The sequence below is a fragment of the Trichechus manatus genome, unplaced genomic scaffold (genome assembly GCF_000243295.1).
Source record: "Trichechus manatus latirostris isolate Lorelei unplaced genomic scaffold, TriManLat1.0 scaffold00127, whole genome shotgun sequence".
Lineage (NCBI taxonomy): Eukaryota > Metazoa > Chordata > Mammalia > Sirenia > Trichechidae > Trichechus > Trichechus manatus.
In genome coordinates, this window is record NW_004444063.1 from 7,623,827 (window position 1) to 7,650,594 (window position 26,768).

The 26,768-nt window shown below is 39.1% G+C and overlaps 1 protein-coding gene across 5 annotated transcripts in view; it reads right to left on the reverse strand.

Annotated features, from left to right (window-relative positions):
• Positions 1-9,218: 9,218 nt before the first annotated feature.
• CDC42SE2 (CDC42 small effector 2) overlaps positions 9,219-26,768 on the reverse strand; it is a 115,991-nt gene continuing 98,441 nt past the window's right edge. For all 5 annotated transcript variants that reach the window (XM_023739020.1, XM_023739019.1, XM_023739018.1 and 2 more), the window contains 3 exons: positions 19,759-19,860; positions 11,702-11,812; positions 9,219-11,205 (listed from right to left, as the gene is read on the reverse strand). In XM_023739020.1, coding sequence (XP_023594788.1) covers positions 11,714-11,812; positions 19,759-19,860 — 201 coding nt within the window. In that variant the 3' untranslated portion in view covers positions 9,219-11,205; positions 11,702-11,713. The remainder of the gene's footprint in view (positions 11,206-11,701; positions 11,813-19,758; positions 19,861-26,768) is intronic.

Sequence of the window (26,768 nt, forward strand, 5' to 3'; positions counted from 1 at the left end):
AGTAAACAAGACACGTAACAATGTATGTATAAATTTTTGTATGGGAAAAAATAGAATACCTTGTTAAAAAAAATAAACAAGAAAAAATACTAAAAAGAAAATAGGCAGGAATCCAGAATGCAGTAACAACCGAGCAGCAGTACCCACCCCCAAGGTCCGGCCACCACCCGCTGCCTGTGGGCTTTGGGGGAAGGTCAGACACCGAGGAAGGAGGTTAAATGCTCTGCTCCAAGCAGTGAGTGAATCCACACAGGCCTCGGGGACACCTGGGCCACCCCGAGCGAGTACACAGGCCCTGGCAATGTCCAGACCAGGATGGATGCCCCGCCTTGCGCTTCCCTGAATAGAAAGCGCTCTTTGGCGTGTCTATTCCTCTGCCTTTCAAGGGAAGCCATGAGCTCAAACTGGATTTAATTGTCTAAACTCCGTGATGACGGAAAAAAAACCACTTTGAAAACTCATCAGCTCTTTATCATGACCAGCCCCAGGGCCTCAGTGAAATGAAGCGCTGAACAAGCCAGAGTTAAAGCCCAAAGTGACGTTTCTCTGTGAATTTTTGCTTGTGGTGCAATCTTAATGCCGACTAGCTACTTGATCTCTAGTGTCCCTGGGGGATTTTAGGGATCAGAAATGAGAGATCATTTGGAGTTTGGGTTTATTAGATGTGTGCAGCTGCCCCAAGTTGCCTCCTTCTCAAGGGAGCTGAAACCCGCCATGGCGGCCCACTGGTTTTTCCCTGGCACTCCAGCTGCAGCCCACCCCAAGTATTACATGTCTCAATTGTTCGTGTGTTTTTGTTTCATGTCTTAGCTTGTTATTATGAAATTACTCAAGAAAATGAAATCCAAACAGGATAGAATGGTATGAAAGTTTCTTACCCACTTCCCAAGGATAACCACTTGTTTTGAATTCTTCTGAGGGTTCCCTCCTTAATTTTAAGTAATATAGGCATACTTTCATTTCTTGATTCAGCAACTTTGAAATGTACAGGTGATTTTATGCAATGAAAGATGAGGCATGTAATGGACTTACACCTCTTGTCCCTCCCTCCCTCCCTCCCGTTTTTATTCTATTTTTATGTTTAAGTCTCTCATTTGTTCTTTATATTTTTAACACATACATATGTAGACAGTATTTCATGAGCTCCCAGGATGTATATAAAGGAATTAGCACTTACAGTAGCCCCCCCACCCCAATCCGCTGTTTCACTTACCTTGGTTTCAGTGACCCCTAGTCAACTGAGGTCCAAAAAGGTTAAAGGAGTAAGGTGATAAAATCTCACACCTTCCCGGGGACCACATTCACATAACTTTTATTAGAGTATATTACAATTGTTCTAACATTACTTACTGTTAACCTCTTACTGTGCCTATTTTATAAATTAAACTTCATCATAGGTATGCATATATAGGTCAAAACATAGTATACACCAGGTTTGGTACTATCCAAGATTTCAGGCATCCACGGTGGGGGGTGGGGGTGTGCATCTTGGAATGCATCCCCTGCGGATATGGGGGGGACTACCGTACACTCCCCTCTACTTCTTTCCCCTCACACAATCTTCTGAATTTTGTCAAGTTTCCTAAAATGTACATTCTGGGCTGTAACTCTAATTGTCTTTGCTAAACTCTTCTCATTGTTCTAATGTGGATAGATTGTTTTCCAGGTTGCTTCAGAGCTAGAGATCCTGAGACTTTTTAATTATAATAGATTTGTTCTACTTGCTCTTGCCAAGGGTCTTGGTTATCTAGTGCTGCTATAACAGAAATACCACAAGTGGATGGCTTTGACAAAGAGAAATTTATTCTCTCACAGTCTAGGAGGCTAGAAGTCCATATTCAGGGTGCCAGCCCCAGGGGAAGGCTTTCTCTCTCTGTCGGCTCTGGCAGAAGGTCCTTGACATCAGTCTTCCCGCGTAGAGGAGCTTCTCAGCACAGGGACCCCGGGTCCAAAGGACGTGCTGTTCTCCTTGCTCGTTTCTTGGTAGTATGAGGTCCTCTTGTCTCTCTGCTCACTTCTCTCTTATATCTCAAAAGAGATTGATTTAAAACACAACCTAATCTTAGAGATTGAGTCCTGCCTCATTAACATAATTGCCACTAATCCCACCTCATTAACATCATAGAGCTAGGATTTACAACACACAGGAAAATCACATCAGATGACAAAATGGTGGACAGACAGTACTGGGAATCATGGCCTAGCCAAGTTAAGACATTTTGGGCGGACACAATTCAATCCATGACACCAAGTATGCTCTGAGGTAAATTTTTCAAAGAAGGGTTTGTGGAAAGCAAAGTTTTCGAGTCCTTGCTAGTCTGAACATCTTTATTTTGCCTTCTCACTTCTTCATTGATAGACCTCAGTGTTGCTACAGGGAAATCTGGTGATCCTCAGAAAGAAGAAGGAATGATCAGAGCAATAATACAAGATAATTTCCCAGAGCTGAAGAAATGCATGTCTTCAGAACAAAAATATTCACTGAGGGCTGTGAGGTATGACAGTATTAATGTTAAAAAAAAACAAACTTACTTCAAAACATCAAGAATGAAGAGATTATTCCTTTTTCAATTACTGAGGTAAAATTTACATAAAATTGACCATTTTAAGTGAACAATTCAGTGACATTTAGTACGCTCACAATGTTGTGCAACCATCACCTCTATCTAGTTTCAAAACATTTTCATCACCCCAAAAGGAAACCCCTCCTCCCAGCCCGACAACCACCAGTCTGCTTTCTGTCTCTCTGGATTTGTCTATTCTGGATATTTCACATAAATGGAACCATACACTATGTGGCCTTTTGTGTCAGGCTTTCACTTAGCATAATGTTTTCAAGATTCATCCGTGTTGTATCAGTACTTCATTCCTTCTTATGGCTGAATAATATTCCAGTGTATTGATATACCATATTTTCTTTATTCATTCTTAAGCTAATGAACATTCGGACTGTTTCCACCTTTTGGCTAAGTGAAATCAGACTGCAAGTTTTTGAGTACCTGCTTCCAATTTGGGGGGAGAGGGTGGAATATACCTAGGAGTTATATGGTAATTGTGTAACTTTTTACAAATTGTTTTCCTTCACTTGCAGTATGAAATAAATGCTCGGCAGGTACACATGCACACACTCAAGCAGCCTGGGTAAGAGCTGAGACTGCAGAGGGCCCTTTAGCTCCCAGCCGGGGTAGAAGTGCAGCTAGGGGCGAAGGAGCTCAGGCAAAGTCGCGGCCCCACGTGGCCTCTCCAACTTGCCCCCTGCCCTCTCCCGCTTGCCCTCAAAGAGGACTTGAGCTCAAAGACCAACTCTGAGTGTGGGCTGGGGCTCTTGCTTCAGCCCAGGAACAGGGAACAGGAAGAGACACTGTCTGCACTAGTGAGGGCCCACATACCCCAAACCAGCCTCACTGGGACAGGGACGGGGTGGGGAGGGGGTGCAGTTATGCCTTGAAGCGAGACGTGCCCTCAGCCACCCCATCCAACACCAGCTGCTCTCACTGTCCCTCTCCTTCCACAATGTGTGTGCATAATCCTTGCTCTCTATTCGACTCTGTATCTTTATTTTAGGAAGCAAAGCTCTATAATTTCTTCCAATGCCAATGGGGGGCATTCACACACACACTTGCATACTTGCGACGCAGTTGCTCTTGCCGCTGAGCCCCTGGTGCCACCATAGCCTGCAGGTGCAGTGGCTGCAGCAAGGAGTCCAGCCGCTTGTGGATGACGACCTGGCACTCCAGCAACACGTCCCCCTCACTCAGCAGCGTGTGCACGTGTGAGGGCCTGTGCTCAAACTTCCAAGTCCTGGGCCCTGGCGGGGAGGGAAGCGCAGCTCCCCACAGTCTGGGCTTATCGCCCAGGGGTCCGGTAAGTGGGGGCAATGTCCTCAGTTTAACTTTTTGAGGAACCGCCAATTTTCACAGCAGCTGCACCATTTTACATTCCCACTAGCAACGCATGAGTTTCAATTCCTCCACATCTCACCAGCATTTATTTTCCTTTTATTAATATTAGTCATCCCAATCAGTATGAAGTGGTTTGGTACCTCATTGTGATGATCATTTCTTTTTGATACTCCTGTGGAAGCATTTTCCTTGCTTTCTTTTTGTGAAACTCCTATCAGTCACATTAGGCCACCTGAATCCTCCATTTCCTTTAGCTTCTCATCTCATCTCTCCTGTCACTTGCCAGAGAAATTTTTTCCCTAAAATAGCTATCTGATCATGTTAGTTCCCTTCAGGGATATGAATGGAAAAAGCAGGGGAGAAAGAACTCCTTGTTCTCCTTCTTCTGTCTGGGTTCTTCCAAAAGCAGCTCTTTTCAGCTTTTATCTGTGCGCCAACTGGGCGTGTCCCTCAGGGGTCTGAGTGAGGTATCCACCAGCAGCAAGGCCCCCTCAGAGGTCTGAGTACCAAGTGTGAGATGCATTCCACTCCCAGAAATGTGAAGAGGCCCTCTTGGAGGTCCTGGCCCCAGACATGCAGTGGCCCTCATCAAAGGACCTAACCTGCCTCGGCCTTTCTGAGCTCCTGGGCTCTGGGTACATCACCTCTCCCTCGCTGCTCCTAGGGTTGGCAGCTGTTCTGGTAGCTGGGGGCTCTGCAGTGGCCACTCTACTCTTTTAGCCTTTCAACATATGTGCAACTATTTCCCTGCATCAAATCTCCAATATTTGAAATACCTAGTATGGTGCTCCCCTAGTGGCACAAAGGTTAAACACTTGGTTGCTACGCAAAAGGTTGGTGGTTCAAACCCACCCGTAGATCTGTGGGAGAAAGAAAGACCTGGGGATCTGCTCCCATAAAGATTTATCGTCTAGAAAACTTTGTGGGGTAGTTCTACTCTGTCACATGGGGTCGATATGAGTCCGAGTAGATTCAACGGCCCCCTACAACAATAACAATATGGTTTCAATTTCCTGACTGGATTTTGGCTGACAGAGGAGAGACTGATCTTCTGGGGCCTCACTTCAACCAGCTCTATAGGACTGTGTCTCTCAGGTAACTGGAAAGGTGGCTCTGTGTTCCTCATCTCATAGGGATGATCTCTTGTTCAATGTTGCCAGAGTTGAGGGGTCCGGCTTTACATCCTTCTAGAAGGCAGAATGCCTAGAACCTTTAAAAACCAGAAAAACTGCAAAGAAGAGGTAAAAAGTCATTACATTTTTTACTTCTGACAAAGCCACCCAGATTTACAGAATCCCAAACGGGATGATTGAGTTGAACCTCTTTCCAAAGTCTTGTAATGTCTATTTTGTCCCATAAAAGAATTTCACTAGTGTCTGTAGGTTTTATTTCCCTCCGCTTTCCACTGCCTGGACAGCTACAGGAAATAAGTGACTAAATCTTTTCTCTGTGGATGTAGTCACATCCCACCTGTGCACAACGGAGCTAAGGCCACAGGCTGGCTAGACAACCGCACATCCGGATCAGCTATGACTGCAACCCAGAAAACAGCAACTGGAGTTTCCCGACACTGCCGGCGCTGCAATGTCCAACAGACCACGTCCCAGGCAGGTCCATGCTCTTGATCAGAGCTCCCTGCGGGGCAGCCCACCACAGCACCAGCGGTAGGTGGGTGGCCATCTAGGTGCATGGGCTAAGACTATGATCTGAGGTAAAGGATTCAGTGCGCTCACACAAAGGGTGAATGTGTTTAGATGGCTTAAAATATGAATGCTCTAAGCAGATGGCCTAGGTGGGGCTTTGAATAGCTGAAAGAAGCTGGTCCTTTAAGGAGTAAAATGAACAGAGCTGAGGAATCCTTTCTGGGCCCTGCAGGCTCAGGGGTGTTTACAGCCGAGGGCGGCTGAGTTGCTGACGGCACCAGTTTAGTGAGTCTGAAAGCTCTAGCGGGCTCTGGAGCTTGGGTTTACAGGAGGGGAAACTTGGGGTTAGAACTCAGCATTAACTGTTTTGCTGACCTTCGCTTCCAATGAAACAAAATCATCCTTTCTTTAATACATAAATCACCACTCTTTCAGCAACTGCTCGTAAGGTCCCAGGGCAAACACATGGCTCTTCTTACACAGGGAGTAATGGTCTTCCTAAACACCAAAGTTCTTTTGTTTTTTTTTAAATGGGTACCAAGGGCAGGCCAGACGAAAACTACCGAGATAATGGGCAAGGAGAGGTGAGGGCAGAAGGAAAACGAGCCTGGGGGTGCATATATCTGGGAGAAAACATTAAAAAACTCTTACAGTCTAGGAAAACATCATAAAAAACAAAAGGCGCTATAATGTAAAAAGTCAGATCAAGATGAGGCATTTAACTGGTTTCAATTCTCTCTTAATGGATCATTCTGGATGAAGACAATAAATGCAAAATAAAACTTTAATAGCTTTCTTTCCAGTCTGCTGAAAGTGTACTTTAAGCAGAGGATATATCATCTTTTTCTTGTCTATATTCATTTTGTAAATTTTTACATTTTCACAAGTTTTAGCAAATTCCCGTCTGTCTGGGACATTATTCGTATAGACCTGTCCTACTTCTTTTGTCTTATGTGCCCGTCCTTCCTCTTGTTATGCATGTCCTTTCAAACCATGAGCTCAAAATAAAGCTCTGGATATACCAACACCAGTTTTTTCAGACACTTCTTCTCTTTCCTTAATTGGAACAATATCTAGTTGGATATCAGAATTTTATTTTTAAAAGAACTTCATCCTAAGCCACATTTCCTTTTCAAGTCTAAGGGATGAGGGTAGAAGCTACCAAAACTTTAAAAACCACTCAGTATTTTTTATTTTTCAATTTTTAGAATATGTGGCGATTCTTATAACTAAACCTAATTGTATCTACTCTAAGTATGTAACTAATAAAACACTCACTGACCTTATGCACACAGTCTAATGCAGTGAACTCCTTCAGGATGTACCTGGTGAGGATGCACACAGATCTTCTCTACCCCTAACCCGGGTTTTCTCAACTGTGGCATGACATTTTGGGCTGAATAAATCTGTTGTGGGGCTGTCCTGTGCATTGTAGGATGCTTCTACCACTATATGCCAGTAGCATCCCCCCTCCAAGTTGTGACAACCAAAAATGTCTCCAGACATTCCAAATATTCCCTGGGGAGCAAAATCTCTCCGATGGGAATCACTGTCCTAAACTCTTTTAGAAGCAAACTCTTCAAACCAGCTTTGTCTAAGCTTTCTGTGATGAAAATGTTCTGTAACTGTCCAAGATGGTAGATAGAGCTATACAAAGCTATACGGCACTGAAAATGCGGCTGATACAACTGAAGAACAGACTTTTTTCATTTTATTTTCTCACTCCTTGCCAAATTTTTATTTTAAAAAATTTCAAAGCTATAGATTTGTAAAAATAGTATAGTACACACCCATATACCCTTCACCTGGATTTACCAATTGCTAGTATTTTGTCACATCTCCTTTCTCTCTCTATAAACGCAGATTTTCTGAACCATTTGAGAGAAACTCGCAGACCTAAATACTTACTCTTACATAACCATGGTACAATGATTACATTTAGGAAACTCAACAATGATACAGTACTATTATCTAATATATAGTTCACATTCAAATTTCCTCAGTTGTCCCCATAAAGTCCTTCATAGGACTTTATCAACAATAATCCAGGCTGTTGCATTGCATTTAATCATATCTCCTTGATCTCTCTCTTTTTTTATTGTGGTAAATATATATACAACAAAACATCTGCCATTTCAACTTTTCACATGGACAGTTCAGTGACATTGTGTTCATCTATCACCCTTATCCGTTGTTTCATTTTAATTAATTTAAATTCTGCATATACTACTGTGAGGACAAGAAGCTTCAGCACTGAAATTGAGTAGGTAATTTGATTCCTTTATTAAAAATCAGTTATCATTTGCAATGCTGACATGCAGCAAAATCTTGGAGGAACAAGATACTAATAAATTAAAAAAAAAAAAAAAAAAAAGGAACTCTATAAAAAAAAAAAAAAAAAAAAAAACCAAAAAAAATAAAAAAAAAAAAAAAAAAACTCCTCACCTCATTTCCACTTTTTATCTACCTTTCCTGAATAACTTTCACCTCACCATATATATTTTTCTTATAAAAAGTCTTATTTTCAACCATTTAAAGTCCATTCTGAGTAGGCACTTGTAAAATTATAAGTATACTGTAAAGTTAAAGATTGCAATTCTAGAAGTTTAAATCCCCCTGTAAAGAGAAAAGTGATAAATTAATTTTGCATGACAGAAGCTATAACTGAAAATACCAGAATGCTAAAAAAGTGCTCTAGATAAACTCTGGTAAGTAATTCCTTGAAAGAAAAGAAAAACCAAGCGGATCAAAAGAAAGGAAAAACCAAACCAGGATTGAAAGAAAACATTTATTGAATCAAAATCAATACTTTCTTTTTAATATCTACAAGCCAACACTGACCTCACTTTATTCAAGAATGAACACAATGTACAAAAAAAGTATGCTTATATTATAAAAATATGTCAATTTTATCTTCTGGGAGTGAGCAGACCTCATTTTAAACAAAATCAAGGCAAACTTGCTCTCTATAATGAAACTGCTATAATTTAATAACAAATGTGAAAGCTAATGTACTCACAAGGTATTTTTAAAGGCTCACTGATAACGCTGCCTTGGAAATGCTGAACCCAAATCACTACAGTTTTAACGTTTCCATTTTATGCTTATTGGCACCACTTTGTGCCTGCATCTTGGAAAAGTACCTCTTTTATAGAACGCAGATCACTGTTAACAGAATCCATCTGATTAGTTAAAAATCCTCATTTGGTTTCCCTTGCTTAACAGTTGTTAACATGTATTTTGGCAAAATATTAACAGCCTAATGAATTCTGAGTTGAAAATAGTATTTATTTAATTAGCTTCCATTTAAAAATGAGATTCATTGCTATGTGGGTAAATGACCCTCTGAGATTTATGATCCAACTTACGTATGTGGGAAAGCTGCCTCCTTCCACACTCTCAAATATTCTCAAGCTTCCCTAAAAAATGTATGTCCAAGGTTAACATTCTATCACTTTTTGGTAGTTTTCTTATTTCTTGAATTCACTGGCATGCTCCCAGGAGCCCTGGCGTGGGCTCTTGTACACCGTGTGGTTACTGTGCAGCCATGGCATCCTGGTGGCTGCAGAATGGTTACGGGCCAAAGAGCTCAGCCTTGGCCTGCCCTGGAGATACACTCCAACGCTCGCTGCTATAGTTGGTCCTTGGAGAGACAAAAAGTATAGCAGATTGGAGAAAAAAAAAAAAGAGTAAAATCATGAACTGGGGAGAAGGGCCCACAGCTCCTTCTATTGTCCCAGGAGTTATGTGGTAAGTGCAAAACTTGTGCTAATCTTAAAATCAAAGCAGGAGCAGACTCACTAGCATCCATGCTGACAATGCCCATAAAATGCAATCTGTCTTTTAAATGGCTTGAACACAGCAGTGTCCCTGGCGGGAAAAGGATTCTGGCTGGGCGGGATGACAATGGTACTCAGGTATTTGAAAGAGCACGCTGTCCACACAGTGAATTAACGACAACAGATGAATTAAAGTTCAGAAGTTAATGAACAGCAAAACATCTATTTTGATTACTAATTATGTGACTCTGAAGAGTCCAAACCTTCTTCCTAGACTGAGTGTCTCTGTGCTTGGGACTGCCACCTATGAAGGCTCAAAACTGCAGAAATACAGGGATAATCTGTGCCCACAGTACTGGGCAACTTAACTTCAAAATAACAAGAGGAGATATGCTTTCATGTTTTGCTTACAACCTAACATTTGTTCAGCTACCTTTCATAAGAACCTGGGACTGAGGTGAGGGGAAAGGGAAAAATACAAGAAGGTAGCAGAGAAAATGATCGCTGTTTCTTTATTCAATTACCTGATTCCTTATAGTCCCTAAATATGTTTTCAACTAAGCCCTGTTTGCTGCATGAAATGTTAATCTACCAACTTAGTTAGATATGTCTGAAGTGGACATATGGTTTAAATGTTTTAATGTTAAGGGAAGGAGAAGCATTTACAGAAATATTTGAAATGGTATAATATTAAAATACATCGTTCACAATTTGTGAAGGATAAACATATTTTGGAACCTGAGCAAATGCTTCTGACCAACACCACAAAAAGTCACTATATGTGTTGTTCTCACTGGCAATGATTCAGCCAGGTGACTGTGTTGCTCTTGGCAACTTCCATGACCCCCAAAATATGTGGACTACAGAAAGGCCAATGACTCTAGAAGCCTGCAGTTAGTAGTATAGGCTGGAAGTTGAACACACTGCTGCTGGGAACGATTAGATACCATCATATTAAACATAAAATACAAGTAAGAATAAAAGAGAATGAGTACACAAAGAAATAAACAGCTAACAGCAGGACTATGCTCAGAATCAGACTGGGTGTGAGTTTAACCACAACGCTCAGATACATATCACAGTCTGCTCTCAGATCACAGGTCCTTGCTCTCAAAATAAATATACTGAACATTTACAACAGAATGAATGCCTTACAAAAATGCAAGCTTTTCTTTTATTGCAATTCTAATCAAATAGATCAAAAAGTCATACTTCTAAATAAGCTACAAGTTAGCTTTTCCTGTGAAACCCGTGTGACTTGGTGCCACAGTGAAACTTTTTCTATCTAATAGCAGCAGTATGGCAGCCCATGGCAGCAAAGAACTTCTGATTTCTGGCACCTGTGGGCTCCCAGACAAAGCAACTCCATAAAGCCATGCCGGGATCTACCCTGCTGAAGTTTCAAATGAATAAAAATGACCATTGTGCTTATGGGTCTCACACCTTCCGAAATATACATAAATGGTGACAGGTTAGCAAATACTAGTAGATCCTTGCTTATCAATAAAATCATAAGGCAGAGCGCCGGAAGTGGAAAGAGAAATGTTTAAAATGGAAAAAAGATCTCAAAATGGTGCTAGCATTCACGAAAAAGATCATGCTAAGATCAGATCCATATTGATTTAAAAACTGAAAATTAAGCCACAATCCAAAGAACTCTGTCCATGAGTCCAAAGGCATGCATGCCAGCTGAAGAAAACGCAGTATTCATCCGACCACAGCTTCTTCAAAGCAGAACAGTAACGCATCACTGGGGTAATCACAAGAGGGTGAGCAAGACGTCATCACACTTCTTTTTTGTAATTTAAAAAAAAAAAAGCAATCACAAGACAAAAAAATTAAAGAATAATGGAAAGAGAAAATACAGAAATTCACAATGACCTATAAAACCAAGAGAAAAATCAAAATTATTTTTACACTTTCAAGGATCATCCTTTATAAAGCTATCTTTTTTAATTTAAAAAGTTTATAATGAAAGATGATGAATTTTAAAATATAAAGATTTATAAATCAGTGTTAAAACATAAAACTACTTCACTACTCATGCGAGTACCCACAGTATTTCTTATTTAAAGGACACACAGAGGCATCTTGTCACCAGAATCTCAGCCAAAGCCTCTCCTACACCCAGATGTCTTAAGCATGAAAGTTCTTCATGAGGAAGAGTAACTTAAAACTAATATTTAAAATGCAGTAAGTGCCTAAGATCGTCATTTGAAAGACTTGGCTAAGTATTTTTGCCTTTTCTAATAAGTTCACAGTTAAAAACTAAATAAGTAAAAGAACAAACTATATTCTTTTAGCCCAAAAGCTTAATTAAGGCTGTGTGTGGTGTCAGCTGTTCGTGGGCCGTGTGAAGCGGCCCTGAGGTACTCACGGGAGCCCCAGGCTATCCGGCCTTCGTATCCACGAGCTGCATCTGCACGTTGGCAGCCATCCCGCCTCCGTAGCCTCCCTTGGACTGCATCTGGTTCTGAATGGAGCTAACCTGAAACAAGACAAAAACACAGTAAGGTGAAAAAATGGAAGTCAGGAACTAGGTCAAATGCAAATAGTGATTCTTTATTTTTCCTTTTTTCTCAGAAGGGCATTTCTAAGTGTGCACTTAGAAATTTAATTTTTTTCTGCTTATAGGGGCAAATGGTAAGGCAGTAATTGGAACATTTTTTGGCCACGACTCCTCCTCTGCCATACTTCCTTTACTTCACACTTACTAAAAGAAAAGCCAGCGTTATAATTCACAAGGCACTTGGTTACATTTCAACAACAATCAAAAGACAAACTCAACCTTCTGTTCCTCAACCTCAAGAATCTTAATTTGCAGATCCCTCCCATACATGACCACCTCCATTAGACTAGAATCAGAAACAAAAAAATAAGCATGAATGAAACTGGACTAGCCAAAGGTAAATCTTAAAAAGTTCATGTGGTAAAATGTACATACTTGATACAATCTTAACACAGTCTGACAATTGTAAAAAGGAGTCTAAGAGCCAAAGACTTGGACTGCATTCCAGGTATATTTGTTTATTAATATTGTAACTCTGGGTGAATTACTTATTCTCCATGAATATCAGGCTTTGTATCTGTGCTATTTTCTGATAGATTGTGAGATATATAAATGCTGAGTTATTTTCTTACTTTTTAAAATATCCCCAGATTCTAGAACAGTACTAAACGCACAATAGATACTTGCCAAACAAAGGCCCGTAAAGTCATTTGCAAACTGTAAAGTGCTTTTACCTTAACATTACTATTCCGATCTTAGTTCATACAGACTGCAAGCAGCTGGGAAGCAGAGAATGAGAGACTCAGGTTAGATTGCTTGAAAAAGGATCACCAACAGCAAGAAGATTTTGGAGGTGATGTCCTAACAGAGAAGAGTCAGAAAGCTCTCACCATCTAGTCTGGTATCATATGGAATCAGCTCAAAGGGCCCTTCACACATCCACGACTCTGGGAGCTGGGGGAAGGGGCATCATCCATCCATTCATCAGATAGTTACTGAGCACTTACTGTAATATAAAGCATGAGCTAGGTGCTTAAGATTAATGATTCTGAATCAATAAAGTAAAAAGACTTGCCTAAGTTACTTCTGGAATAAACCTGGCTATAAATATATTCTAATAAAAGAGAAGAGCAAAATATAAAATACATGGTTTATATGAATCCAAAAGAATTTAAATGAGAAAAAGTTTTAGCTCCTAAATGGGTACATTTTTACTGATCTGCAAAATTTACTTATGTGAAACATCTTACTCCAATGACATCAGGTAATGAGCTATTATTATAATACCATCTATATTTAATACTGGCTACTCTAGATAAGAGATTAAGAAAAAGAAATCTATACACCTATCTTTTTAAATGAACTTACTGATTTAATGCATACTGTGAGAAAGTCAAAGCCTGCCATATGCTATCAGTTCAGTCACTATTTTCCCCCTTATAAGCAACATCATGTTACGTGATTTCACCCTTGGTTTCAAATAAATTCCCATCTAACACAACAAAGAAGGATCAATAGTTGAAAAATACGTCCTTGGTAAGAGAAACGACAACGGAGATCACATGATAGAATTTGGTAAGACCAATGACCTATTCATTGGAAGTATCTTTTTTCAACAACATAAACAGGAACTATACCTGTGGACCATGCCAGATGGAATACATAGTAATCAAATCAACTACATCTGTGGAAAGAGATGATGGAAAAGCTCAATATCATCAATGCAGTCAGAATGAGGCCAGGAGCCAACTGTGGAACAGACCATCAATTGTTTATATTCGAGTTGAAGCTGAAGGAAATTAAAACAAGTCCATGAGAGCCAAAGTATAACCGTGAGTACATCCGACCTCAATTTAGAGACCCTCTCAATAGATTTGACACGTGGAACACTAATGACCAAAGACCAGACAAGTTATGGCATGAAATCAAGGAAATCATACATAAAGAAAGCAAAATGCCATTAAAAAGACAGGAAAGAAAGAAAAGACCAAAATGTATATCAGAAAAGACTCTGAAACTTGCTCTTGAAAGTACAGTAGCTAAAGTGAATAGAATAAAGTAAAAGAGCTGAACAGAAGATTTCAAAGGGCTATTCAAGAAGACAAAATAAAGTATTATAATGAAATGTGCAAAGACCTGGAGTTAGAAAACCAAAAGGGAAGAACACACTCAGCATTTCTCAAGCTGAAAGAACTGAAGAGAAAATTCAAGCCTCGAGTTATAATACTGAAGGATTGTATGGGCAAAATACTGAATGACACAGGAAGCATCAAAAGATGGAAGGAATACACAGAGTCACTGTACCAAAAAGATTTGGTTGATGTTCAACCATTTTAAGAGATAGCATATGATCAAGAACCAATGGTACTGAAGGAAGAAGTCCAAGCTGCACTGAAGGAACCGGCGAAAAACAAGGCTCCAGGAATTGACGGAATACCAATTGAGATGTTTCAACAAATGGATGCAATGCTGGAAGCGCTCACTCATCTATGTCAAGAAATTTGGAAGACAGCCACCTGGCCAATTAACTGGAAGAGACCTACATTTGTGCCCATTCTAAAGAAAAGTGATCCAACAGAATGTGGAAATTATTGAATAATATCGTTAATATCACATGCAAGTAAAATTTTGCTGAAGATCATTCAAAAACCATTGCAGCAGTACACTGACAGGGAACTGCCAGGAACTCAAGCAAGATTCAGAAGAGGGCGTGGAACAAGGTATATCATTGCTGATGTCAGATGGATCTTGGCTGAAAGCAGAGAATACTAGAAAGATGTTTACCTGTGTTTTACTGACTATGCATAAGCATTCGACTGTGAGGATCATGACAAATTATGGATAACACTGAGAAGAGTGGAAATTCTGGAATACGTAATTGTGTTCATGTGGAACCTGTACATAGACCAAAAAGCAGTCGTTCAAATAGAACAAGGAGATACTGCACGGTTTAAAATCAGGAAAGATGTATGTCAGGGTTGTATCCTTTCACCATACTTATTCAATCTGTATGCTGAACAAATAATCCAAGAAGCTGGACTATATGAAAAAGAACGGGGCACCAGAACTGGAGTAAGACTCATTAACCACCTGCGATATGCAGAAGACACATCCTTCCTTGCTGAAAGTGAAGAGTACTGATGAACATCAAAGGCTACAACCTTCAGTATGGATTATACCTCAGCATAAAGAAAACTAAAATCCTCGCAACTGGACAAATAAGCAACATTATGATAAACAGAGAAAAGACTGAAGTTGTCAAGTATTTCATTTCACTTGGATCCACAATCAATGCGCATGGAAGCAGCAGTCAAGAAATCAAAAGGCTTGTACTTTTGGAAAATGATACAGTGCTTCCTTGAAAAGCTAGAAATAGAAATACCATATGATCCAGCAATCCCAAGCCTAGGAATATATCCTACAGAAATAAGAGCCGTCACACAAATAGATATCCACACACCCATGTTCACTGCGCATTGTTCACAATTATTAGCAAAAAGATGGAAACAACCTAGGTGCCCATCAACAGATGAATGGATAAACAAATTATACTACGTACACACAATGGAATACTACCAAATGATAAAGAACAATGATGAATTTGCAAATCATCTCACAACATGGATAAATCTGGAGGGCATTATGCTGAGTGAAATAAGCCAACCATGAGAGGACAAATATTGTATGAGACCTCTACTATAAAAACTCATGAAAAAGTTTACACAAAAAAAGAAACAATCTTTGACGGTTACAAGGGAGGGGAGGGGTGGGAGGGAAAACCACTAAATAGACAATAGGTAAGTGGTAACTTTGGTGAAGGGTAAGACAGTACACAATACTGGTGAAGCCAGCACAACTTGTCCAAGGCCAAGGTCATAGAAGCTCCACAGACACATCCAAACTCCCTGAGGGACCAAATTACTGGGCTGAGGGTTCTGGATGGAAGGAAAAAAAAACAAAACAGAAATCAAAAGGCCCAGAAAAACCAGATGTTGCCCAGCTACCACCACTGACAGCTCTAACAGGGATCACAATAAGAGCCCCAGACAGAGAGGGAGAAAAATGTACAACAAAATTCAAACTCACAAAAAAAAAAAAAAAAAAAAAAAAACAGATTTACTGGTATGACAGAGACTGAAGGAACCCTGAGACTATAGCCTCTGGACAACCTGCTAACTCAGAACTGAAATCACTCCTGAAGCCCACTTGACAAAGATTAGACAGGCCTATAAAACAATCAATAACACAGGTGAGGAACCGGCTTCTTAGTTCAATCAAATATAAGAGACCAAGTAGTCAACTCCTTGCCAAAAGCAAGGCAAGAAGGCAAGAAGGGACAGGAAAACTGGACGAATGGACACAGAGAAGCTGGAGTGAAAAGGGGCAGAGTGCTGTCACATTGCGGAGATTGCAACCGATGTCACAAAACAATATGTGTATAAATTTTTGAATGAGAAACTAACCAAGCTGTAAACTTTAACCTAAAACACAATAAAATTAAAAAGAAACTTAGCTTCTTGGTCTGAGTGTATAAGTGAAAGGAAAGAAATTTAGATACCATGGGGATACAAAAAGGAAAGTGGGTATTTCAAACATTTCACACCAAACTTAGGCTGTACTAACCGAGAAATAATAAAATCACATTTGAGGGGGGAAAAAAAAGAAAGAAATCAAATGACGTACTGCACTGGGCAAATCTGCTGCTGAAGACCTCTTTAGAATATACAAAAGCAAAGATGTCACTTTGAGGACTAAGGTGCGCCTCACCCAAGCCATGATATTTTCAATCATCTCATACGTATGTGAAAGCTGCACAAGGAAAAAGAAAGACCAAAGAATCGATGCATTTGAATTACGGTGTTGGTGAAGAATACTGAATATACCATGGACTGCCAGAAGAACAAACAAATCTGTCCTGGAAGAAGTACAGCCAGAATGCTCCCTGTAAGTGAGGGTGGTGAGACTTCGTCTCACGTACTTTGGACATGTTATCAGGAGGGACCAGTCCCTGGAAAAGGACATCATGGTGGGTAAAGTAGAGGGTCAGTGAAAAAGAGGAAGACCCTCAACAAAATGGACTGACACAGTGGCGGCAATAATGGGCTCAAACACAGCAACGACTGTGAGGATGGTGCGGGACCAGGCAGTGTTTTGTTGTTGTACACGGGGTCACTATGAGTTGGAACCGACTCGATGGCACATAACAACAACAACAACACAGTATGTTAGCTTTTACGGGTATTTTAGGCCTATTTAAAAAGCAACAAAAACAGTATCACTTTAATATTTTTAAATTGTGTATCCTTAATGCTATGTAGATTCTAAGAAGAAAAATAAGTGTTGACGTTCTTCAATTTCAAACAAGATGATTTAGTTTCTGCACTGTAAGCAAACCCCCTCGGTGTTAAGACTGAATGTATTATTGTGACTGTGGATAGACAATATTTTAATACAATAGGGTTATATTATTGAAAGGGTCACAAAATCTTTTGTGGCTACAAGTTAGTATGAAATGTACTCAGGACGAACAGTATTTTGGGGGAAAAAGAAATTACAAGTCACCTGCCCCTTGAATAATACAGTTTAGGCACAACTGTTTCATCAAGCCATGTTCATAAAACTACTGCTCATTTTCTAAGACTAGATAAAACTTAGGACAAAATATTTACTTTGGACAAACAGCATATCTGTTTATGGTTTTGTCTTATTTGCACTTATTGAAATTGCATAGAGGAATATAATTTCTCTCACCAGACCAGGCTTATACACTTTAGAACTATCAGTGACCTGTTCAGCAGACCTACTGACGGAACGATACCCTGCCTAACGGTAAGAAAAGAGCTCAGTGTTCTGTGGGGGTGAGGTGTGGAACATCCCTTTCAAGACAACAAACTAACGTATGAAATGACTACAAAAAGTCTGTGGGGAGACATATTCGGTTTTAAAGAGTGAAAACACTGCAGAAGAAATCCATTTCAGTAAGCTGAGAAGGCTGTCTGGAGACTGCAGGGCAAAACTCTACAATAGCTGAGGCCCTGTCTTGATCCTGCCTCTACGGTGAGCTGAAGAAGCAGACATGGTAGCCCTGCAAAGCACGGTCATAAAATTCTACCTAAATTTATGGCAAACCAAAAAGCAAAGTACAGGCAGTTCCTGGGCTACCAATATCCGATTTACGTACAACCCGTAGTTACAAACCAATCTACATAAAGCCTATTATATTAAAAACTGGAGGTACGTACAATGGTTCATAATAACAAATGGGCACTATTATTATTACTGTACTATTCTGTTAAAGATATTTTAGTATATCTGGAAGTGCTTCTTTACTTTTTTTAATGCATAGAAAGGTACACTATATACTAAGACAAATATTTGACTAACTGATGTTAGATACGAACTGTACCTAACTGTTCTGACATACATACAAATTTGACTTAAAGACCGACTTAGGAACGGAACTCATTCGTAATCCGGGAACTGCCTGAACAACAATCACGGACTTTTCATTGGGGCAAAATGCCAGATAGGAATCTTTAAAGGAAATTCTGAAATGGGTATAAACAAGATTTAAAAGGTTAATAACACTGTGAACTAAAATTTAATTCTTCATACATGGTTAAATTAAAAAAAAAGTAAGTGGTGAAGAAGACATTTATTGATGAGAAAGAAACTAAAATCCCACATATATAATAAATTTGAAACCACTCACTATATATACAATATAATAATCAAGTAACAAAACTAACACGGTCCCATTTGGTTTCCTCACTCGGTGCTGATCCCGGAAACAAAGCTATTGAGTTATATTGTGACAGCAACATGACACCTCTTACGTTTCCACAAAAGCAGTCAAGTGAAACAGAGTACTTTTCCCACAGATTTAAAACAAACAAGCTGTTTCCTTTCCAGAAAGCTACAAATATCATTCCTTTGCTTACCTAGTAACTGCAGTGACAAACTTGTTTGCAGTATCCAGGATATTCATCTACCTACCTTAGAAGTCCCTGTTCTCTTGTGAAGTCTGTCATTAATGCTGTCCAGTGAGTGAGTATATGAGTCATGATTTGTGTTTACAAAGCCTTACTGGCTTTCTGGTCCTAAACACTTTGCAGATAATGCAGACACACTTGCTTACTTCAGGAACGGGGAACAGAGGCCCTCAGTGCTTAGCGGCTTAAGGGCAAAAACAAGGTGAGTACCACTAAGAACCTCCATTTGGCGGTGCTTCTATTATACTACAGTTTTTCTCTTAGATGAAAATCAAAGAATAAAAGGTCAGCTGAGTAAATCTAAAGTTTGTTCTGAAATTCACCAAAACGTCTATCTAAAAGAAAATAAACTTTCCTTCCTTACTTCTGGTTCTTCATATTCTGACAAACGTGACAAATTTTTGCTACCTTGCCCTGAAGGGATATGTACAAATTAGAATCTGCAGCTTAGTGCACTAAAGCTTATATTATGGTAATAAATAAATCACAAACATTCTAATATCATCAGGTAAACGCTAATATTTTATAAATAAATACAATAAAAATGTCTGTAAAAGGCAACTAACTGGACTTAAGAGAACAAAAAATCATTAAAAGGCTGATCTCCAAGCCCTTTGGTAAGAGCATGGAGAATCCAGGGACATTAACCTCCATTCTGAACTCAAATCCTTCATTTATTCAGGGGAAAGAAGCTATGAAGAGCTTTAAGTACAAGAAACAGAAACAAATGCATAACGTGGCAAATGACTATTTTAGATGAGAGATTAATTTTTCATTACTCACTTCTCTTTTCAATGCTCACATTATATATTCATATTTGACATCCATAAATTCATTTAGCACAATGTTATCATTAAACACATATATGCATCAGTCTCACAGCATATGACTATGCCCCACGACCCTACCTGGATGCTCTGCCCAAGTACTTACTGAGTTCATTCCACTGAACAGGTCTCCTGATCCCACGTGAGCTGTGTGTACGAAGTTTGTTGGCTCTCCAATCATACTTCGGTCAATTCGCCGTCGCCTTTTCTAAAATATGGGGAACAATGTGTTGAAAAATTGATCTTATTAATAAAAGACTTCTGATGGATTTATACATTATGAATGATAACTTTGTTTAATAATATAATGAATTTGCCCAGGTTGCAAAAATCCTAAATGGTCGCCTGTCACAATTACCTCTTATGATGAAATCTCCAAAGGAAATACACACGCACAAGAAAATGATTGGTAAAGCAAAATAATAGGTTAGTATTTAGAACTTAACATATTATTTGATCTAGCTTTGGCCATCCACATATCACTTACATTTTACTCTTTAAAAAAAAAAATTGAGACAAATGTAAAAATATCATTAGTCAACAATCACCGTTAAGCAATGAATACAGTGTGACTTGAACATAACAATGATTTTAAACATTACTTTCTACTTTTCACCATTAACAAATTGATTGTATTTTGATGTTATTACTGATAGTCAATTACCCTTCCTCACTGGAATGAACCTGTCAGTCAGCTGCCCTGCATGGGAAAGATATGATCTTAGTCTATTCACTGTTTTCTGGTCTGTTCTGCCTGGTAACCAAGCTCTAGTCCAAACTCAGTCAGCTAGGCTGGGGCTTCTTGGCTCTTCGGAAATCTTGACACTCTCACGATGTGCTGGACTCTGTTTCCCAGTAACTTTAGCTACCAGCTGGAGTCCCTGCCCCTATCAATGTGCCCTACCACCTCATCAGAGGTACTGCCACACCTTGCTGCTGTGTGTCACTGATCATCTGAGATTTTTCCACAGATGATGGTTATCCTAGGTTAGTCCCAAGTTTTCCATGATTCCTTAGATACTGCAGTCTAATAGGCAGAGGCCAGTGGCACAGGCTGGGTTGGTGTCCGTATACTAGCTCTGCTTACCCTAGTTTACTTCTCCTTTAACAGTCTATTGCTCCTGAAATTGCAGCTTGCATCAAACCCACAGCAAATTATAAACCTACTTGATTAGGCTGCCCTTGAACATAATATTTCATGTCCACATCTACCGAAATCTCGGTATGCTCTTGACAAACCCTAAGAAAGTATCAAGAGAGACCCAAGTGACAGCTCTTTAAGGTTAGAACGTGACTTTCTAAAAGCCACAAAAACAAAGAGTACAAGGGTATTTTTTAAAAATTAGTATACTCTTTACTTCAGTACACCACATACTATTTCAGCACTTCGCTAACTTGTTTTTATTCAAATGCTTTTGTCTTCCCAACATAAGATCACAAGCTAGTTTAATTAGCATTTCGTAAATTCATATACCAATCTTGCTTTGTTCTTACTTTTTATTTTATCTTGGATATTTTCCCATACTCTTAAATATTCCTAATATTCTCAAGAACATTTTTTTATTTGTGTTTTATTTTTTGTATTGTTGTAGTTTAAATGAAGCTTCCATTTCAAGTTAGTCTCCCATACAAAAATTTATACATACATTGTTAGATGACCCTAACTGCTCTCCCCATACTGTGACAGCATGCTCCTCCTTTCTACCCGATTCCCCATGTCCATTCAACCAGCTCCTAATGCTCTAACCTCCCATCTCACCTCCAGACAGAAGCTGCTCGTTTAGTCTCTTCTATCTACTTGAGCTAAGAGGCATACTCCTCATGAGTATCACTTTACGCCCCATAGTTCAGTCCAATCCCTGTCTGAAGAGTTGGCCTCGGGAACTGTTTTAGCTCTGGGCTGATAGAGAATCCGGGGGCCATACTTTCTGGGGTTCCTCCAGTATCAGTCAGACCATTAAGTCTGGTCTTCTTACTAGAATTTAAGTTCTGTACTCCACCTTTCTCCTGCTCCATCAGGGACTCTGTTGTGTTCCCTGTCAGGGTGGTCACAGGTGGTAGCTGGGCACCATCTAGTTCTTCTAGTCTCAGGCTGATGAAGTCTGTGTTTTATGTGGCCCCTTCTGTCTCTTGGGCTAATACTTTCCTTGTGTCCTTGCTGTTCTTCATTCTCTTTTACTCCAGGTGGTTGGGACCAACTGATGCATCTTAGATGGTCACTTGCAAGCGTTTAAGACTCCAGACTCCACTCACCAAAGTAGGATGCAGAACATTTTCTTAATAAGCTTTGTTATGCCAATTGACCTAGATGTCCCCTGAAAGCATTCTCTCCAGACCCCTCTCAGACCCCTGCTGATCAGATTTGTCATAGCCAAAAATTTTTTTCCAGTCTGTAGGTTATCTTTTTACTCTTTTGGTGAAGTCTTTTGATGAGCGTAAGTGTTGGATTTTTAGGAGCTCCCATTTATCTCTTCTCTCTTCTGGTGCTTGTGCATTGTTACTTATGGTTCGTATTATGTTTATGTCACGTATTAGGGCTCCTAGCGTTGTCCCTATTTTTTCTTCCGTGATCTTTATCATTTTCGATTTTATATTTAAGTCTTTTATCCATTTTGAGTTAGTTTTTGTGCATGGTGTGAGGTATGGGTCTTGTTTCAGTTTTTTTGCAGATGGATATCCAGTTATGCCAGCACCATTTGTTAAAGAGATGTCTTTTCCCCAATTAATGGACTTTGGGCCTTTGTCAAAGATCAGCTGCTCATAGATGAATTTATGCCTAGATTCTCAATTCTGTTCCATTGGTCTATGTATCTGTTGTTTTACCAGTACCAGGCTGTTTTGACTACTGTGGCGGTATAATAGGTTCTAAAATCAGGTAGTGTGAGGCCTCCCACTTTGTTCTTCTTGAGTAATGTTTTACTCATCTGGGGCCTCTTCCCTTTCCATATGAAGTTGGTGATTTGTTTCTCCATCTCATTAAAAAATGCCGGTGGAATTTGGATCGGGATGGCATTATATCTGTAGATCGCTTTGGGTACAACTGACATTTTCACAATGTTGGGTCTACCTATCCATTAGCAAGGTATGTTTTTCCACTTATGCAGGTCTCTTTTGGTTTCTTGCCGTAGTGTCTCGTAGTTTTCACTGTATAGGTCTCTGGTTAGATTTATTCCTAAGTAATTTATCTTCTTGGGGGCTACTGTAAATGGTACTGATTTGGTGATTTCCTCTTTGAGGTTCTTTGTTGGTGTAAAGGAATCCAACTGATTTTTGTATGTTCATCTTGTATCCTGAAACTTTGCCGATATCTTCCATTAGTTCCAGTAAGTTTTCTGGTGGACTCTCTGGGGTTTTCTGTGTAGAAGATCATAACATCTGCCAATAGATACTTTGATTTCTTCTCTACCAATTTGGATGCCCTTTATTTCTTTTTCTATCCTAATTGCTCTGGCTAGGACCTCCAGCACGATGTTGAATAAGAGTGGTGAGAAAGGGCATACTTGTCTGGTTCCTGTTCTCAAGGGGAATGCTTTCAAAAGTCTCTCCATTTAGGATGATGTTGGCTGTTGGCTTTGAATAAATGCCCTTAATTATATTGAGGAATTTCCCTTCTCTTTCTATTTTGCTGAGAGTTTTTATCATGAATGGGTGTCAGACTTTGTCAAATGCATTTTCTGCATCGACTGATAAGATCATGTGGTTCTTGTCTTTTATTTACGTGATGGATTACGTTGATTGTTTTCCTAATGTTGAACCATCCCTGCATACCTGGTATAAATCCCACTTGATCATGGTGAATTATTTTTTTGATATGTTGCTGAATTCTATTGGCTAGAATTTTGTTGAGGATTTTTGCATCAATGTTCATGAGGGATACTGGTAAGAACATTTTTTAAAAGAAAGTAAAAACTACCTCCCCCAATGCCTGTTAAGTTTGTTTTATTGCCTTCCAGGCTTTTCTCTATGAATTTAAATAGCTCTGTATCCATATACAATAGAGTCCCTGGGTGGTGCAAACAGTTATAGTCCACCCAGAGGTGCCCTGGGATAAGGGTCTGGCGATCAGCTTCCAAAACATCAGCCATTAAAAACTCTATGGAGGGCAGTTCTACTGTGACACACGTGGGTTTCCATGAGTCAGAGTCAACTCCATGGCAACTGGTTTATCCATACACACATATATATGCTTGTGGGTTTCTTTGAAAAAATTATACATTCTTCTACATATAAAAATATTAACACGATGGTAACTTTTCTCATCAATTCATATAGATTTACGAGGAGAGGAAATAAAACCCAATTTCTACACTTCAAAAAAAGATACCGTAATATATATATATACAATAGAAACATTATATATTATATATATATATCCATCCATATTTATGCATTATTTAATATAACTAGAAATTACACGTTTGTTGGTTTAGCATAGAGAATGAAATTAAACATTATTTTAAGATAATAAAATCCAAATTCTTGCCCAAGGCATAACAGGCTTTGATTTGGCTCCTGCCCCCCAGCCACCTCATCTCTGACAACTCTCACACTCACTCACTACGTGCCTACCAAGCATTTTCCAGGCTCAGACCATGTAATAAACCCGTTGTTGTCAACTGGATTCTGACTCACAGCAACCCAGTGAAAGAGAGCAGAACTTTCAAGGCTGTAATCTTTACTGAAGCAGGTTATCCTTCTCCCTTGGAGTGGCTGGTGGGTTTGAACCACTGGCCTTTCAGTTACCAATCAAGCACTTAACCACTGCACCACGAGGGCTCCTAGGCCATGAAATAGTCTTGTATAATTATATTGATCTCTTTCAGTTGCTAGGGATTCATTTATTTACTTTTTCATCTTCTCAAAGAACTAGCTTCGGTTTTATTAATTCTACTACCATCCTTTTATAAATAATTTTTACTTTTATAAATTTTCCGTTTTCTTTAACTTTATTGCACTTTTCCTATTTTTGAAGTAAAATGGTTTGTTCATTTTTGGCTTTCTTGTTCAGTTAGGTACACATTCAATATTACATATCTTTGTATATGTATGGATTTAACTTCATCCTGTAAGTTTTTATTGAGAAGTTCCCATATTTTCCATTATTTCTAAGTAATACAATTTCAATTTTTGATTTGCTATCTAATTCAAGGGATTTAAAAAATAGCTTCTTATTTTCCAAGTGGCTCATTCTCTTTCTTTTCTGGCAATCTATCATTGTTGTGTAACTTTTTTGCTGTACCGTCACAGAGTGTAATGTGAAAAATCTCCGATTTAGGGAATATACCAAGACTTTTCTTCGTGGACATTTTGTTGCATACCTTAATTTGCTGACTTAATTAATTCTCCCTCCATTCCTTTATTTCCCCCCATGCGCCGGTATTGGGAACGGTCTACATAATTTTAACATATGTTAACTCCAACATATACCTCTAACCAAATCATGCCTCTCCCTCCCACCTGACCTCACACAACTCCCAAACTGAGACCGTTGTCACAACTTTAGTCCTTCCCTTGCCCCACCTCCACTTCCGGGTTTTGTTTCTATCGTTTGAATCTTAGCTTCAAGCTATTATTTTATTCTATTTGCTCTATTTAAAGAAACTCTTAGCATATACTCTAATTCTTGAGCATAGTATCAACATCATTTAGACTTAACTATAAATTTAACTTGATTCATTGTTTACCACTGCTTCATATTCCTCTCACACCTGAAGAGCTTTCTTCTGATTAAATTTTATTTTGTTATGTTTTTCCTTAATGAACTGGTTTAGAAATGACCAAAGAAGATAAGCTACCGGAACCTTTTTAAAAAGTCTTTCTTTTGCTCTGACATAATATTAGGCTTGGGGATAAAGATTTTAGGATCACAGTCCTTTTTTTCCTCAGGGTCAGGATACACTCTTTTAGTCTTCTAGCTTTGTTGCACATCAGAAGCCAAAAGTAAGCCTGATGTTTTTTCTGTGAAACATTTATTTTCTTGATTCTTCAAGTTCAGTGATGACAATGGGCTACCTTTAAGTCTGTTGTGTTTTTGTTTTTTTTTCCCCAGTAATTCTGCTTGGCACATGGGGATACCCTTCTATGTGAAAACACAAGTTTTTCTACATCTTAGTTGTTTTCTTCTATTTTTTCATTGATATTACTCCATACGTTCCTTTTTGTTTGCTATTCTTGAAGCTCCTATTATATGGATATTTGAATATTATATGTGTCATATGTATGCTAATACCATATATACATTGTATCTATCAGTAAAAACCAGTTGTTGTTGAGCCTATTCCAAATTATAGCTACTCCATATATGCAGAGAACTGCCCCATAGGGTTTTCAAGGCTGTAACCTTTCAGCAGATCACCAGGCCTTTCTTCTGAGGTGCCTCTGAATGGGTTCAAACCACCAACCTTTAGGTTAGTAGTCAAGTGCTTAACTAATTGTGCCGCCTAAGAATTTCTTGTATTTTTATTTCTCTTTTAATTTCACAGTATTGGAAAATAAGTCCACATGATCTTCTTCAGAAGTTCACGAATTTTTTCTTAAAGACCACACAGTAAATATTTTCGGTTTGCGGGCCATATAGTCTCTGTTGCAACTTACTCAACTCTGCCGTTATAGTGTGAAACAGCCATAGATGATACCTAATCCAATGAGAGTGGCTGTGTTCCAGTCAAAATTTACTTACAAAAGCAGGTGGCAGAACGTAATCAATGTCACTAAACTGTACAATAAAAATTTGTTGAACTGGTAAATGTTTTGTTATATATATTTTTACCACACACACATACAAAGTACCAAAAAAACAAACAAGCAAATAGGTGGCAGGCTGTAGCCCCTGAGCAGTAGTTTGCTGAACCCCCCTGTAGGTCAGTGATTTTTTTCAGCAGTACCACAGAATTCTGCCAATTATGCTTCTACTTCAGGAACTCTTTCTTTGTTATCAGATCATGTAGCAATATTACCAACTCTCTTTGAGAATTTGTATTATAGGTTTTCATTTTTTTCTCTTAAAACTGTCTACTATATACAACGACAGATACATTGACCAATGGAACAGAATTGAGAACCCAGATGTAAATCCATCCACCTACGGTCACCTGATCTTCGACAAGGGCCCAAAGT